At 38.1% G+C, this 16,442-nt stretch overlaps 1 protein-coding gene across 1 annotated transcript in view; it reads left to right on the top strand.

Moving 5' to 3' along the window:
• LOC145413487 (tRNA (carboxymethyluridine(34)-5-O)-methyltransferase alkbh8) overlaps positions 1–16,442 on the top strand; it is a 386,005-nt gene that overhangs the window by 355,141 nt on the left and 14,422 nt on the right. The window contains exon 10 of the mRNA XM_080283187.1: positions 1,731–1,880. Coding sequence (XP_080139313.1) covers positions 1,731–1,880 — 150 coding nt within the window. The remainder of the gene's footprint in view (positions 1–1,730; positions 1,881–16,442) is intronic.

Below are 16,442 nucleotides of genomic sequence, written 5' to 3'. Positions count from 1 at the left end.
GATGCTGTAGATGATGCAGGGCACTTGGGAGGCATGGCGAAAATACAAAACGAGGAAAAACAGTGAAAAACTGCCTAAAGTACAGCGAAGCTGAGAGGAGAGGACGGACGTGACTCGAGTGAGAAGCGTGCAATAATGTGTTTACCAGAGAGTGGTTATTCGTTTTCTTGCCGCAAGCGAGCGCGGTGCTGTGCAGCGCGCCCATTTTGAATTTTTCGTATTTCTTCTCGTATCGTTTTCATACCATCAAGACAGATACTTACTTATTGTGGAATTTGTCCTACATTCATCGCTTTCATACCATCGGAAATTCGTACATCAAGTTTTCGTGTTTCAAGGACTCACTGTATATATATACAGTACAGTATATATATATGTATATATATATATATATATATATATATATATATATATATATATATATATATATATATATGCAGAATAATAAAAGAGATATAAGGTAGGGCAATGGATGTTGGAGTGTCCTCAGTGAGTGACGGTAGGGTTTGGAAGCTGCCTTTACTGTTGTTCACTGATGAATGGGAGTTGCAGAGATTAGTGAATGAATTTGGGTTTGCAAGTGAGATACAAAATCTAAAAACGAATGTTGCCAAGACTAAAGTTATGGTCTTTTAGAGAGATGAAGTCACAGAATGCCCAGAGAGGCTGGATGGTTAGGAAATGGAGAATGTTAGTGCATTCAGGTACAGTATTTAGGTAATGTGATGAATATCGATGAAAGTTTAGAGAATGAAGTGCATGAAAGGCTACAACAGGGAAGGAAAATTGCTGGTTCACTGAAATTAGTGGTAAGGAATAGGGAAGTGCGTATAGAAATAAAAATATCACTGCACGACAGCATTGTGATCTCCACTTCATCGTATGGTAATGATGTTTGGACCATGTTGGAAGGACACAAGTCAAGGGTGAAAACAGTAGAAATGAGTGATAATAGAGGAGCATGTGGAGTTACGTGGAGAGATGACCAGACAAATGAAGAAATGAAGGAGTGTTATGATGTTGATATGGAAATACTGAAAGCTTTAAGAGAAATATAGTACTGTAGTTTGAGATGGTTTAGCCATGTGGAGAGGATGGAGAATGAGGAACTGACGAGAAGAGTGTATATGAGTTAGGAGAAGGGGTAGAAGTGAAGATGAAGACCAAGAATGAGATGGAGGGGTGGACTGGAGAGAGAGGTGAGGGGTGGAGATGTGAGCTGAAGGAAGGGCATCCAACTGGCAGAGGGCTGAATGACACTGGAGGTGATTTATTTGGGGCCACCCTGTACGCTGTATGGGATTAATGTGTCTGGATAAAGAGATAGTTGTTTGGAAAAGTTGCAATAGTCAGAAACATCTACCTGGCTTAAAATGAGGATTAGCAGTTTCTTTTTTTGAAGCAAATTTTTGCAAATTTGACTGGGTGAACCTTTTATTAGTCAGAATTTTTACTATAAAAAAATATTCACTTCATTTGTGATGTAGCCTCTGTAATGTATAATGCCTGTTTACATTAATCTTTTGTCATTAATAAGTAAGCATTTGTATTTCTCCCTACTTTTGTTTGGTACTATTCAGTTGTTGATTTTTATTGGTCATAAAGTACAGTTTAGTGGTGCAATGTTGCCATTCCCATATATATAGTGAAATGTTGCCACCTGAGGGCTATGTGTTCAGGATGGCAAAGCACATAAGAGGCATATGTACAACCACTGAACTATGTTTTAGGTGGGCTGTGACACTAGTTCAGAACTGATGAAGATCTGCAACACTCGAGGCTTTGAAGTTTTGACGTGCAACTGTCTCCACCTGCCCTATAGGAACTCAGTGTTTGATGCAACTGTATGTATTGCTGTCATCCATCATCTGGCAACAGAGGTTAGTAGAAAACAGACTGTCCACATTTTTGTATTATGACTTTAAGATTATTCAAAAAGAAATTCACTCCACCTTTACATCATTAGCTTTTTAGCTGCAAGGTGAGAGATTAAACAGAATGTTTTCCTAAATGTCCATGAAATTCTCTCTCTCTCTCTCTCTCTCTCTCTCTCTCTCTATTATTTTTTTGTTATTAGACCATTTTATTCGCAGTCATACCACATCAAGATTTGTTCAGTAGTTTAATCATAGTCGTAAGTGATGCTGGGAGGGGATGTCTTCATACAGTGGCATTAGTGCCAGCTGTGGGGAATCAGACCAAACAAATTACAAATTTAAATAGAGATGTGCTGATACCAAGATGTTGGCTGATACCGATACCGATACATACCCACTTTTCAGCTGATACCGATACCGATACATACCCACTTTTCAGCTGATACCGATACCGATACATACCCACTTTTCAGCTGATACCGATACCGATACATACCCACTTTTCAGCTGATACCGATACCGATACTCTGATACTAACAAATGGCCGGTACTTTGCTGATACTGATACCGATATTGATCCTTTTTTACTTTGATCACCCTGCATTTAATCTGCAACTTCTGTAAGCATATATTGTAAAAGTATAGAATTACATGTATTTTAATATTAGAAATAGGGGAACCTGGAAGTAACTATAGGCCTATAATTGCATGGTATTGACAGTTAAGAAAAAAAAAAAAAAAGGAAAGGAAAGTCTTGGATTCATAGAGTCAGAACTTTTTATTGCAGGAGCAGTAGAGTAATCATTATATAATATTAATATATGATAATGTTACATCATACATATAATTATAATGTAATATAATTTATCATAACCATCTGTTTATCAGTGTCATGAAACATGAGTGTCTACATAATAAACCAGAAAGGTATCGGAGTATCGGCTATATTTTTACCTTGCCAATACCGATACCGATACTACAAAAGAAAGGCCGATACTACCAATACCGATACTATCGGCACATCCCTAAATTTAAAAAATGTCCAATCAGGGTTGTAGCACCAGCCAGTCAGGGTGGTACTTCTATGGAGGTTGGGAATTCTGGTGATAGAGAGAGCTGGAGCTCCTGTTTCACTTACCCTCAGGATAACCATCCCCCTTTGCTGACCTTTTTCAGTTTGACACTAACACAGAGAGCAGGCCAGCATACTCTCCCAAACACTTCTCTAATGCTCTTATGCACTACTTTATATGCACATTTTATACCACACAGTGTACCCCATTATTTCATAGGGATTGTTGCCAGCAAGGGCATGCAGCCAGGAAACTTTGTCCCCACTACCTAATGATGGACCTGAAGAGAGGCATGATGTGGGTTCTGCTAGTGTAGTTCTGGGACCAAGATGGAATGGGGTTCGGATCTATACCAGAGGGTACAGGGCATTGCGGTTCCCAGACTGCCGTTTCCACCCAGCAGAGAGGGGCCCGAACCTGGGAGTAGTGCCCCAGGAGGCCGCCCAATCAGTGGGTATATAATGGCAGGACAGTTACAGTGCCAAGGCGCACTTGGAGGGGTCTCTGTTGCACTGTACCTTTCCTGGCAGGGTGCCCCAAGACCACTACCACAGCCACTGGCCACGGCTGGTTGGCTGTGGATCCCTGGTCTCATACCTGGACAACTGTGTGGGTGGGCGGGGCTTGTGGTCCATCTACTCCTTTGCTTAGCTGACTTATGACAAAAATGAAAAGCAGAGACATTAAAAGCAAGCCTGTGAAAATCAAATCAAGTAAGGGATTCAAAGTAGCATTGTGGAATGTGGGTAATTTGAAGGGTACAGCGGGGGAAGTGGTAGAGACTCTGAGTAGGAGGTGGGTGGATGTCTGTTGCCTATGGGAAGTCAGTCTCAGGGAAGGGTCAGCTAGGATGATTCCTGGGAAGGATTGTTGGTTTAATACATTTTGGCAGGGAAGTATAAACAGATATGCTGGTTGAGGAGAAATGGGTGGAATTTGTCATGAATATAGTGAGGAGAAGTGGGTAGAATGTGTCATGAATATAGTGAGGAGAAATGGGTGGAATGTGTCATGAATACAGTGGGGTCTCCCAAAGTGTGAGAAGACAGTTGACAAAACTTACCGCATATTAGAAATTTCGCATATTAGAAACCACTAAATCAGTGGATATAAATGTATAGTACACCCTGGTATACCGAACCCTCTTATAGTGAATTTCAGCTTTAACAACCACCTTGAGCTGACCAAATGTTATGTCCATTTAACGAATTTTGTTCGGTAAAAGAATGGATGTGTGGGAAACACCAACCAGTGTGGCGTGACAAACGGACACTGATTTATCCAAGGCCTACTTTCAGTCTTTATTTACATGGCAATTACTTCCAATGAGAAACACATAAGTAAGTAAATAGAGATTTTATAGAGAAAAAGAGCCATTTAGACCTAGCTATATGTTGTTGTGTGAGTGTACACCCAAACGACGATTTGTATTTAACGATCTTTGTTCGGTAAAAGCCACAACGCATGGAAAATTACCGAACAGCATGGTGTTCGTCTTTAACAAACTATCAGCTTTAACATCAAGGATCTGGTACCATTTAGTTTATTATGTTGAGGGTGTACTGTGTATGGTCGACACCGCACCCTGTCTGTGTCACTTACAGTACAGTACTTCCCCATTATTAACCATCATTTTAAGAAAGACTTTTGTTCAAAGAAAGATAATAGAACTGTGAATGTAGTGTGCTAGGTAGAGCTCCATTTGTATAATTGCGGGATTAGCAACCTTAATGCTCCCATTCACTTGCTGGACTCCATAAGCCTTGACAGTTCATACAATCTGCTCCATGTTCTTGAGAATGTTCCTGACTGTCAATTCACCTAACCCAAGCTCAAGTCCAATGTTTGAGTTCCATTTACTTTGCTTATTTAACTCTATAACCTTAATTTTCAGCCCCAAACTTATCTCCATACTCTTGGAATGAAGTGATGGGGCCATTATGTAGCAGGTGAGCAAGAGCGGGTCTTATACTGTACATTGCTAAAAACACCACAGTTTGCGAGTGTGGTACGGGCAGACACAGACTGAGACTGTTGAGACTTGACTTGAGAGATGCCGTGAGGGAGGGAAAGGGCAGGAAATCAAGCAGCCATTTGGTGGTGGCTTTGGATACTATCATTTTGAGTGTGAACACCGTTTTTCCCTTTCATTCAGATGATGGATTCACATTTTAGAATCACATTTTGCATAGTAAAAAATTTATTTTTTCCCTGAGTTGAGTTCACATTTTAGGTGTTCCACATTAAGATCCCACACATTAGGAGACCTCACTGTATAATGTGAGTAAATGAAAGAATTATAGTAGTGCAGATATTGTCTGGTAACTCTATGATTTCTGTTATATTGGCATACACCCCACAGGTTCATTGGATGATGAAGAAAATGATAGATTCTGGGAGGGCTTGATACATGTGGTTGGTGGTGTGGGGGATGATGAGATTGTAGTTTTGGGTGGGGATTTAAATGGTCATATGGGTGAAGCAGCTCAAGGATATGAAGAGGTGCACATAGGATGCACATACAATACAAGGAAGGCAGAAGGGGAAAGGATACTTGAATTTGGGGAGGCAATGAACAAGATTCTGTGCAACCTGCATTTCAGGAAAAGAGAAAGTAAACTAATTATGTGGCAGTCCGAGGGTAATAGTAGCCAGATTGACTATTTTCTGATCAGGAGAGCTGATAGGAGGTTGGTGAAAGATGTTAAAGTTATAGGAAGGGTAGAGTGTGTGCAGCAGCACAAATTACAGTAAACTCCCACTATAATGGACTAAATGGGGGAAAGCCAGGTCCATGAAAGCTGATAGCCCATTACAGTAGAACCTCTTTGGTCCGGACCCCTTTGATCCGGACTTCTGTTAATTTGGACAAAATTTAAAAATAATAAGCTTCAAAAATATGTTGAAAGTAATTTTAAAGACATTTTCAGTATCGGCGCGGAAAGCGATCGTCATTCGTTTAGTCTCGGATCATGCTAGGTCGCAACATGGGCGCCTGTTTAAACACACGCTGTCATTCATTCCATCAACTAGTTCACCAACCATTTATATTTTTACGCTGTATTTCAAAAGTTAATCCTCCTTACCATGCCCCTTAATGCAAGTGTAGGTTCTGTAATGAATAAAGGTGTTAAAAGGAGGAGTTTGCTTACACAAAAATGGGTCAGAATATTCTGCAGTGTTTAATGATTACTGTAGGTTATTTTTTGTACTTAAATGTGCTTTACTTGTACATCAAACATTAGCGTCTTGCCCATATGGGTGTTATCAATATGCCAAAGATGACAATGTATTTATTGCCTACATAAGTTTTATTTTTGTTCCAAATATTACAGTTAATTAATTAATTTATTTTTTTGCCTACACAGGCCTTAGTCACTTACTACAATTTAAAATGTAGGCTAGTTTCTTATCATGCCCTTACCTGTAAATTATGCAATGCAAAACTATCGTACATGATTAGTTTGGTTATTTTAGTATCCTTTCATCTTTTGCAGTTACGTAGGGTTCACATATGCCACATATGTTAAGAATTAACAAACATACCATATGTAGACAGTTTTTGGTATGAACTGCAGATTACCCTGATGGTCCGGACAATCTGCTAATTCAGACAACCCTTCCCCCCATAGTGTCCGAATGAGAGAGGTTCTACTGTATATCCAAGGGTTCCCCCTCCTTCCAGGTGGGATTTCAATCATATTATATGAAAATATATGCTGTTGTGTATATGAAAATATATACCATAGCATATTCTGGTACAAAAAATGATGACTACTCCCATTTTACACTAACTTGGCCTATAATTTCACCTTTTTGCAGCTTTTTTCACATCCTTGTCATAGCACTTCATGCCTAGTACAGCATTACTATAATCTGTTATTACAACTCGTCAGTCATGATGGGGAGAGGGTATTTTTAGGCCAGGTTGAAATAAACAGGATAGGAAACACATGCATGTATTGCAACCCATTGCACCCAATTTAACGAACATTGTACGGTATATTATAGCCAACAAAAGTTTTGAGGGCTTCATGACATCCAGTAAATTAGATATCCACCATATCAGGGTTTGTTATACCAAGGGTCTGCTGTACTGATATAGGACATGGTTCAGAAGGAGCAGGTGGTGAAGAAAAGGACCATTGCACCTAGGAGGAAAATTTGGAAGTTGAAAATCCAAGTAGAAAGGAATGCCTTATACAGTGCGCTGAATAGAATGGGGATGAACAAGTGTCAGGACACTGAAATATCATAACACACTACATAATAGCTAGTAACGTATATATTGTTAATGTGTAATATAGAGGTTGGAAGAAGGTCGTGCCTAAGCTCGAGAGATCTAGAGGAAACAACGATGCACATTCTGCAGCTAAGGAATTTCGCACACAACACAGTATGATGCATGATGGGAAACTCCCACAGTCTTGGAAAGTTCCACACACACACACACACACACACACACACACACACACACACACACACACACACAGCTGTTTTGGGTACTGTAACCAAACTCAAAAATGGCCGATAATGTAAACATTGGAGGACTCAAATTTCCAGGATTTGATAGAAATACTAAATTGAAGGACTCAGATTTCCAGGATTTGATAGAAATACTAATGTCATGGATCTGGTTAAAACATTGATTATGAGGATTAGTGAACTTGAAAAGAAAGTGGAGAATCTAGGGTTAAAGGATGTGTCTGAAAATACTGGGATTACTATACAGAGTCTGGGCCAGTCCAGTGAGACGGCGAATGAGGAGATCAGGAATTTGAAGCGTGAAAATATCGAATTGAAGAGAAAACTAGAAGAGAGTACTAATAAAATGGAGAAGGTGAGTAGTGTATTAGAAGAGCATAAGGCAAAGTGGGCACATGTAGAAGAAGAACAGAAAGAAATGGTCAGCTTAAATCATCCAGGAAGAAAGGGAAATGAACAAGAAAAAAATGGAAGAAAATGTAGTGAAAATACTGAAGAAAAAAGAGAAAATAGTGAGAGAAGCTGTAGAAAGGAACAGATGTGTGGTAATATTTGGAAACAGGGAGGAGGAAGAAAAGGTTAGATCTGTGAGACTCAAGAGAGACACGATCCTGGTGAAAAGAATATTAGGCATGATTGATGCCGAAGGAGACAAGTGGGTAAAACAAATTGAGGAAGTAAGGAGGATAGGGCCTTATAAGAAAGGGGAAACAAGACCAATGAGAGTCAGGTTGTCATCAAAAAGTGTAGTAAATGATATACTTAAAGTGACCTGGAAACTAAGCAAAGAGGCAGGGATGGAAAATATTATAATAAGAAAAGATTTGAATGAGGAAGAAAGAGAAGTTTCAAAATCATTGAAGGAACAAGTAAAGGAAAAAAATGATAAGAGGACAGAGGAAGAATGTAATACTTTTTTTTGGAAGAGTGATGGATATGAAAGTAAGAAAATGGTATGTGAGGAAATAAAAGTGAAGGAAACTAAGGGGGATGGCTATGAAAGATCAGAAATTGAGGAAGTGGTACCAAAGGAGAGAAGAGGGTATAAAAACATCAAAAATAATTTGAAGGTGGTATATACTAATGTTCATGGTTTAATATCGGCAAGGCTTGAAATTAACGAATTCTTGAGGGAACATGAACCTGATGTCATGTGCTATGTAGAGACCAAATTAAGAGAAGATATTAATGTTCATTTGGGAGATGGTAAATACAAACTTTGGAGAAGAGACAGAAAAGAAAAGTCGGGGAGAGGAGTGATGATACCAGTGAAGAACAACATAAATGTAGATACCGTGGAAATGGGACAAGGCAGGGCTGAAGTGATATATATGAAATTAGAAACTGGAGAGAATGTTAAGAGAGATACGGCGGTAGTGTATGTTCCCCCCAAGATGAAAACATGGAATGATGACGAATACCAGGAGATGTTGTCAGATATGGCTAGTTATTTACAAAAAATAATTAAGAAAAGCAACAATATAATTTTGGTGGGTGACTTTAACTGTAAAGAGGTGAACTGGGAGGAATGGGACTCAGGAGGCAGCAAAGATTCGTGGGGCACTATATTATTAAATATAATAATGAATAATGAGGAATTTCAGATGTAAGAGATCTTGAATTTGGCTCTCTTTTGTGTATTATTTCTTGCAGCCTTTATTTTTTTCATGTCTGCACTAAAAAGAAAAGTGTATTGTGCTAAATAGCACTGAGAATTTAAAACTAACAATCATCCTTAGTTATCTAAGAATAACCATCATTCTGAGTTGATTATTAAACATCCCCAGTTGATTCTCTTCATTTATGTCAGAGATTAATGAGTTGAGATTTTTCCCTGCATATATATGAACATTTGTCGTTAATATGGTGTATGTTTTTAATATTTTTTTTTTCATGTAGCTGACTGTATGTTTATGTATTGATGTGGGTATGTTTTTTGGTGCCTGCTTATTTCTGTTGATTTATTCTGTAGTCAGTTTGCTTTTGCCTGACAGAGATTTATAACCTCTAGCTTGGATTATGGCCAAGTGTAGTCAGATTGGAGAGTTAATTTGAATAGTAACCAAGGAGTCTCATTCCTACTTCATCATTAAGGCTTATCAAATTTTATGTAGCTACAGAGATTCATAGCTTGTTAGCTTGGATTATGGCCAAGTGTAGTCAGATTTGAGAGTTATTTTGAATAGCAGCCAAGGAGGCTCATCTCTAAATCAGTTTGAATAGTAACCAAGGAAGCTCATCCCTACTTCATCACTAAGGCCTGTTGAATTTGATACACCAATGATTTAGTACTGAAGTTATAAAAGTTGCCTCGTTTTTCAGATGAAAATAAACTGACTATAGTTATGTGTGTGTTGAATTGTAATACGTTATCTTTATTTATCTGTTTTTATTTGTAATAGTATGTGAAAATATGATTTTGTAATGTCTCCCTACGTGTGTGGGGTTGGTGGAGGATTAGTGCCCCTCCCTGTAAAACAATTAACTCTAAGCCCTTGGCCACCCTGTTTGGGATATATGGCGTCTGGCAATGAATGAATGAATGAATAATGTGATGACGCAATAGGTCAAAGAAGAGACACGGTTCCGAGGTGAGGACACACCAGCAAGGTTAGATTTACTGTTTACCAAAGAACCTGATGTAATAGAATCATTGAAATATTTCTCTCCTATAGGAAAAAGTGATTATGTGGTCATTGTGTTCCAGATGATAATAGGGTACGTCGAGCCAAGAGACAAACTTCACAGGCAGGGAAGATACAACTTTGGGAAAGCAAATTTTACAGGATTGAGGAAATTTTTTGAAAATGCGGATTGGAGAAAATTCAGAGAAACAAGAGAGATAGAGGAAGTGGGATATCTTTCTAGACCTCTGTAATTTGGGAGTGGAAAAATTTGTACCAAGAGTAAGAGGGAAAGAAAACAGGAAAAAGGAGTTGTTTAATAGAAGATGTATGATGGCAAAAAAAAAAGAGAGAGATAATGTGTGGAACAACTGGAGAAAGAGAGGTAACAACAGAACAAAGGAAGAATATAAAAGAACTAGAAATGAATACACAAGAATATGTAGAGAAGAAGAAAATAATTTTGAAAAAGGTATAATAGACAAATGCAAGGATGAACCTAAACTATTTTATAGATTTGTCAATGGCAAACTGAAACAATAGGAAGGAATCACCAAACTGAAAGTAAAAGGAGAGGTCTATAAAGATGCAGCAGTGCAAGCTGAAATAATGAACAAATGTTTCTAATCAGTTTTCACTAATGAAAAAGAGTTTGTGGAAGGGGAGGGAGTGATTAGAAATGTACGGGTGGTAAAAGATATAAAAGTGGAGGTACAGGAAGTGTATAAATTACTGAAAACTCAAGATGTAAGGAAAGCCCCAGGACCTGATGGAATTTCTAATTGGGTACTGAAGGAATGCAGAGAACAACTGGTGGATAAAATTCACAGTTTAATTGTGTGTTCTCCAGAAGAGGGGAAAGTGCCACAGGAATGGAAGAGGGCAAATGTGGTACCAATTTATAAGAGAGGAAACAGGGAAGAACCCCTGAAATATAGACCAGTCTCCCTAACCAGCATGGTCGCAAAATTGTGTGAGAGAATCCAGAAAAACAGATGGATAAAATATCTGGAAGAGATGAATATTTTGGCTGAATGTCAGTTTGGATTCAGAAGTGGAAGGTCATGTGTTTCTAACTTATTGAGCTTTTACTCAAGAGCGATTGATGTGGTACAGGAGAGAGATGGTTGGGTGGATTGTGTGTACTTAGACTTAGAGAAGGCCTTTGACAAGGTACCTCATAAGAGACTAATGTGGAAACTTGAATATATAGGAGGACTAAAGGGGAAACTTCTGGAATGGATGAGAGACTTTTTGAGAGACAGACAAATGAGGACAGTAATAAAGGAAAAGATGTCTGGATGGAGGGAAGTAACAAGTGGAGTCCCTCAAGGCTCAGTGTTGGCACCAGTAATGTTCCTGATTTACGTAAATGATATGGTAGATGGAGTGAACAGTTATGCAAGTCTGTTTGCTGATGATGTAAAGATCTTGAGGAAGGTAGAGGTCGAGGAGGATTGTAAAATACTGCAGGAGGATTTGGATAGGATACACAATTGGAGCCGGACGTGGGAAATGAAATTTAATGTAAAGAAATGTAAAATATTGGAAATGGGTAAAAGTACCAGGAGGCCATCACTGAATTATTTGTTGGGTAGTGAATTAATCACAAAAAGGAGAGAAGAGAAAGATTTGGGAGTACTGGTCCAAGATAGTTTGTCACCAGAAAAGCACATTAACAAGATAGTTGGAGAGACTTATAAACTCATGACTAACATAAGAGTAGCATTTCATTATATGGATGAGGAGATGATGAAAAAATTGATAGTGGCCATGATCCACCCCAGGTTAGAATATGCAGCGGTAGTGTGGTCCCCACACAAAAAGAAAGATATAAACAAGATTGAGAGAATACAAAGAACAGCAACCAAGATGGTCCCCAGTCTGACAGACCTGTCATACAGAGAGAGGCTGGAAAAACTGGATTTGCCTTCCTTAGAGGAAAGGAGAAAGAGGGGAGACATGATTGCAGTGTTCAGGACCATGGTGGGAGTAGATAAAATTGACCGAGAAGATCTTTTTTTATGTGATAAGAGAGCAACAAGAGGACACGAAATGAAATTGAAAAAGTCAAGCTGCTTGAAGGATATCAAGAAATATAGCTTTCCTTACAGAAGTATAGATTTATGGAATAGCCTGGACAAAGAGATCGTCCAGTCTAAAAACTTAAACGAGTTTAAAGCTAAATTTGACTTATTGAGAAACAGTGACGGAAACCCACGAGCATAGCACATTCCGTATATATCACAATTAGGTATATTAGGTACATACATAAATATTTGGAACGACTTAGACGAAGAGGTGGTGCATGAGAAAAACATTCATGTGTGTAAAGGTAGACTTGATAAATGTGGATTTGGAGACAGGACAACACGAGCATTGCTCAATTCCTGTATACTACAAATAGGTAAATACACACACACACACACACACACACACACACACACACACACACACACAGTGAGAGTCAAGTTGTCAGCAGAAAGAGTAGTAGATGATATATTTAAAGTGACCTGGAATTTAAGCAGAGAGGCAGGGATGGAAAATATTATAATAAGAAAAGATTTGAATGAAGAAGAAAGAGAAGTTTTAAAATCATTGAAGGAAGAAGTAAAGGAAAAAAATGATAAGAGGACAGAGGAAGAAAGTAATACTTTTTTTTGGAGAGTATTGGATATGAAAGTAAGGAAATGGTATTGAAGGAAATAGAAGTGAAGGAAACTAAGGGAGATGGCTGTGAAAGATCAGAAGTTGAGAAAGTGGTACTGATGGAGAGTAGGAGAGAAGAGGGTATAAAAAAACATCAAAAATAATTTGAAGGTGATATATACTAATGTTGATGGTTTAACATCGGCAAGGCTTGAAATTAACGATTTCTTGAGAGTACATGAACCTGATGTCATGTGCTTTGTAGAGACCAAATTATGAGAAGATACTGATGTTCATTTGGGAGATGGTAACTACAAACTGTGGAGAAAAGACAGAAAAGAAAAAACGGGAGGAGGAGTGATGATAGCAGTGAAGAACAACATAAATGTAGATACCGTGGAAATGGGAGAAGGCAGGGCTGAAGTGATATATATGAATTTAGAAACTGGAGAGAATGTTAAGAGAGATATGGCGGTAGTGTATGCTCCCCCTAAGACGAGAGCATGGAATGATGAATACCATGAGATGTTGTCAGATATGGCTAGCTATTTACAAAAAATAATTGAGAAAAGTAATAATATAATTTTGGTGGGTGACTTTAACTGTAAAGAGGTGAACTGGGAGGAATGTTACTCGGGAGGCGGCGAGGATTCGTGGGGCACTATCTTATTAAATACTGTATAATAATGAATAATGTGATGACGCAATGGGTCAAAGAAGAGACACGGTTTCGAGATGAGGACACACCAGCAAGGTTAGATTTACTGTTTACCAAAGAACCCGATGTAATAGAATCATTGAAATATCTCTGTCCTATAGGAAAAAGTGATCATGTGGTCATTGAGTTCCAGATGATAATAGGGAACGTCGAGCCAAGAGACGAGCTTCATAGACAGGGAAGGTACAACTTTGGGAAAGCAAATTTTACAGGATTGAGAAACTTTTTTTGAAAATGCGGATTGGAGAAAATTCAGAGAAAAAAGAGAGATACAGAGGAAGTGGGATATATTTCTAGACCTCTATAATTTGGGAGTGGAAAAATTTGTACCAAGAGAAAGAGGGAAAGAAAACAGGAAAAAGGAGTGGTTTAATAGAAGGTGTATGATAGCAAAAAAAAAGAGAGATAAGGCATGGAACAACTGGAGAAAGATCTTGAGGAAGGTAGAGGTTGAGGAGGATTGTAAAATGCTGCAGGAGGATCTGGATAGGATACATGATTGGAGCCGGACGTGGGAAATGAACTTTAATGTAAAGAAATGTAAAATACTGGAAATGGGTAAAAGTATCAGGAGGCCATCACTGAACTATTTGTTGGGTAATGAATTAATCACAAAATGAGAGAAGAGAAAGATTTGGGAGTTCTGGTCCAAGATAGTTTGTCACCTGAAAAGCACATTAACAAGATAGTTGGAGAGACTTATAAACTCTTGACTAACATAAGAGTAGCATTTCATTATATGGATCAGATGATGAAAAAATTGATAGTGGCCATGATCCGCCCCAGGTTAGAATATGCAGCAGTAGTGTGGTCCCCACACAAAAAGAAATATATAAACAAGATTGAGAGAATACAAAGAACAGCAACCAAGATGGTCCCCAGTCTGGCAGATCTGTCATACAGAAAGAGGCTGGAAAAGTTGGATTTGCCTTCCTTAGAGGAAAGGAGAAAGAGGGGAGACATGATTGCGGTGTTCAGGACCATGGTGGGAGTAGATAAAATTGACCAAGAAGATCTGTTTTTATGGGATAAAAGAGCAACAAGAGGACACACAATGAAATTGAAAAAGTCAAGCTGCTTGAAGGATATCAAGAAATATAGCTTTCCTTACAGAAGTATAGACTTATGAAATAGCCTGGAGAAAGAGATCATCCAGTCTAAAAACTTAAACGAGTTTAAAGCTAAATTTGACTTACTGAGATACAGCGATGGGAACCCACGAGCATAGCATATTTTGTGTGTATCACAATTAGGTATATTGGGTAAATACATAAGTATTTGGAATGACTTAGACAAGAAGGTGGTGCAGGAGAAAAACATTCATGTGTGTAAAGATAGACTAGATAAATGTGGATATGGAGACAGGACAACACGAGCATCGCTCAATTCCTGTATACTACAAATAGGTAAATACAAATAGGTAATAGGTAAATACACACACACACACACACACACACACAGACACACACACACACAGATGCACGCCGATATCACTCCATACACGGCCAACTCGGCCAGTGGCATTACCTAAATTAGTATCTTTATATGAGTCAAGCTCTGCACCAGGTTAGACGAAATGGTGTTCTAAAAAAAAAAAAAAAAAAAAAAAAAAAAAAAAATTTTTAAACAAGACTTGTTCAAAAAGAAAAGAAAACAAATTAGAGTAAAAATGCGCACAATCAGCTGATCGTTTGTTTAGTCTACAACTGCCCCAGGGAATGTGAGTACCATATGTGCTTTTAGTACTGCAAAATGACCACATACTTCAGTAAAGCAAATTTGGAAAAGAAAAGGGATAAAGGTAGAAAGCAGGACGATGATTTCTACCAAAAACTGGTTGAAATGGAGACTCACAATAAACTGGTGGAACGAGTACACAGGTTAGAGATGGCTTTTCAAAATGAGATTGATGAAATTAAGAAACAGATGCACTTGCAAAAGGAAAAAATAGAAAGATTAGGAGAGGAAGTCAACAAAAAAGACACAGCCATAGATGAGCTGACAGTAGAACTGGGTTCACTTAGGAGAAAAATTAGTGAAATGGCAAGTACAGTAGTCAACCACGAGAGTATTATGGAAGAATTCAAAAATGATACAGAGACAATTAGGCAAGTAAGCAGTCTGATAGACCAGAGCAGTGATATTGAGGAGAAGATAACACAGGTGAATGAAGCTATGCAAAGCTACAAAAATGATGTGGAAACCACTTATGCTGAAATGATGAAAGTAAAGAAAGACTTAGAAACAAGGGTGGAAGAAAAAAGCATTAAAAAGGAAGTGAAAACAATAATCCAAAACAATCCTAAGTTAGTCAGAGATTCAGTAGATATCAGCAAATCTATAGTAATCACTGGTATAGAAGAGGAAGAAGTAAAAAACAAGATCTCAAGAGACAAAAAGGAGATGGCATATGTAATGAGCATATTGAAAGAAGTATCAGAGGAAATCTTTAGTAAAGACATAGAGGAACACAAAAGGTTAGGGAAATATGAGAGAAGCAAGTCAAGATCCCTAAAGGTAACCTTCCAGAGTGTAAAAGCTGTGGAGGAGATACTAAAAAATGCAAAGAATCTTATGGAAAAAGAGGAGTTCAAAAAAAGTATGGATAAAAAAATGCCTAACACAAGAGGAACTGGAATTACTGAAAGAGAAGAGGGAGGAAGCAAAAACAAAAAATGAGGGAAGATCAGAGGAGGAGAAGAATACATTTTTTTACAAAGTAATAGGATTGCAGGTATGAAAGTGGTACATTAACAGGAGGGAATAAAATGGAGGAAGGTAGTAGAACCAAGTCATGACAAGTATATAAACAAGATGATTAAGTTGATGTACTCAAATGTGGATGGAATGGTATCTAAAATTATTAGAGATGATTGATTATGTCAGAGAAAATGAACCACGTATAATATGAATAACTGATACAAAATTAACACCAAGGCTATCGAATGACATCCTAAACTTAGAGAAATATAATTTATGGAGAAGAGATAGGAACTTAAAAAAAGGAGGAGGAATG

The sequence above is a fragment of the Coenobita brevimanus genome, chromosome 12 (genome assembly GCF_032717465.1).
Source record: "Coenobita brevimanus isolate Jiangsu-jjx chromosome 12, ASM3271746v2, whole genome shotgun sequence".
In the NCBI taxonomy this organism is placed as follows: Eukaryota; Metazoa; Arthropoda; class Malacostraca; order Decapoda; family Coenobitidae; genus Coenobita; species Coenobita brevimanus.
The sequence above is the reverse complement of the archived record's forward strand: the minus strand, read 5'-3'. Positions and strand labels throughout refer to the sequence as shown.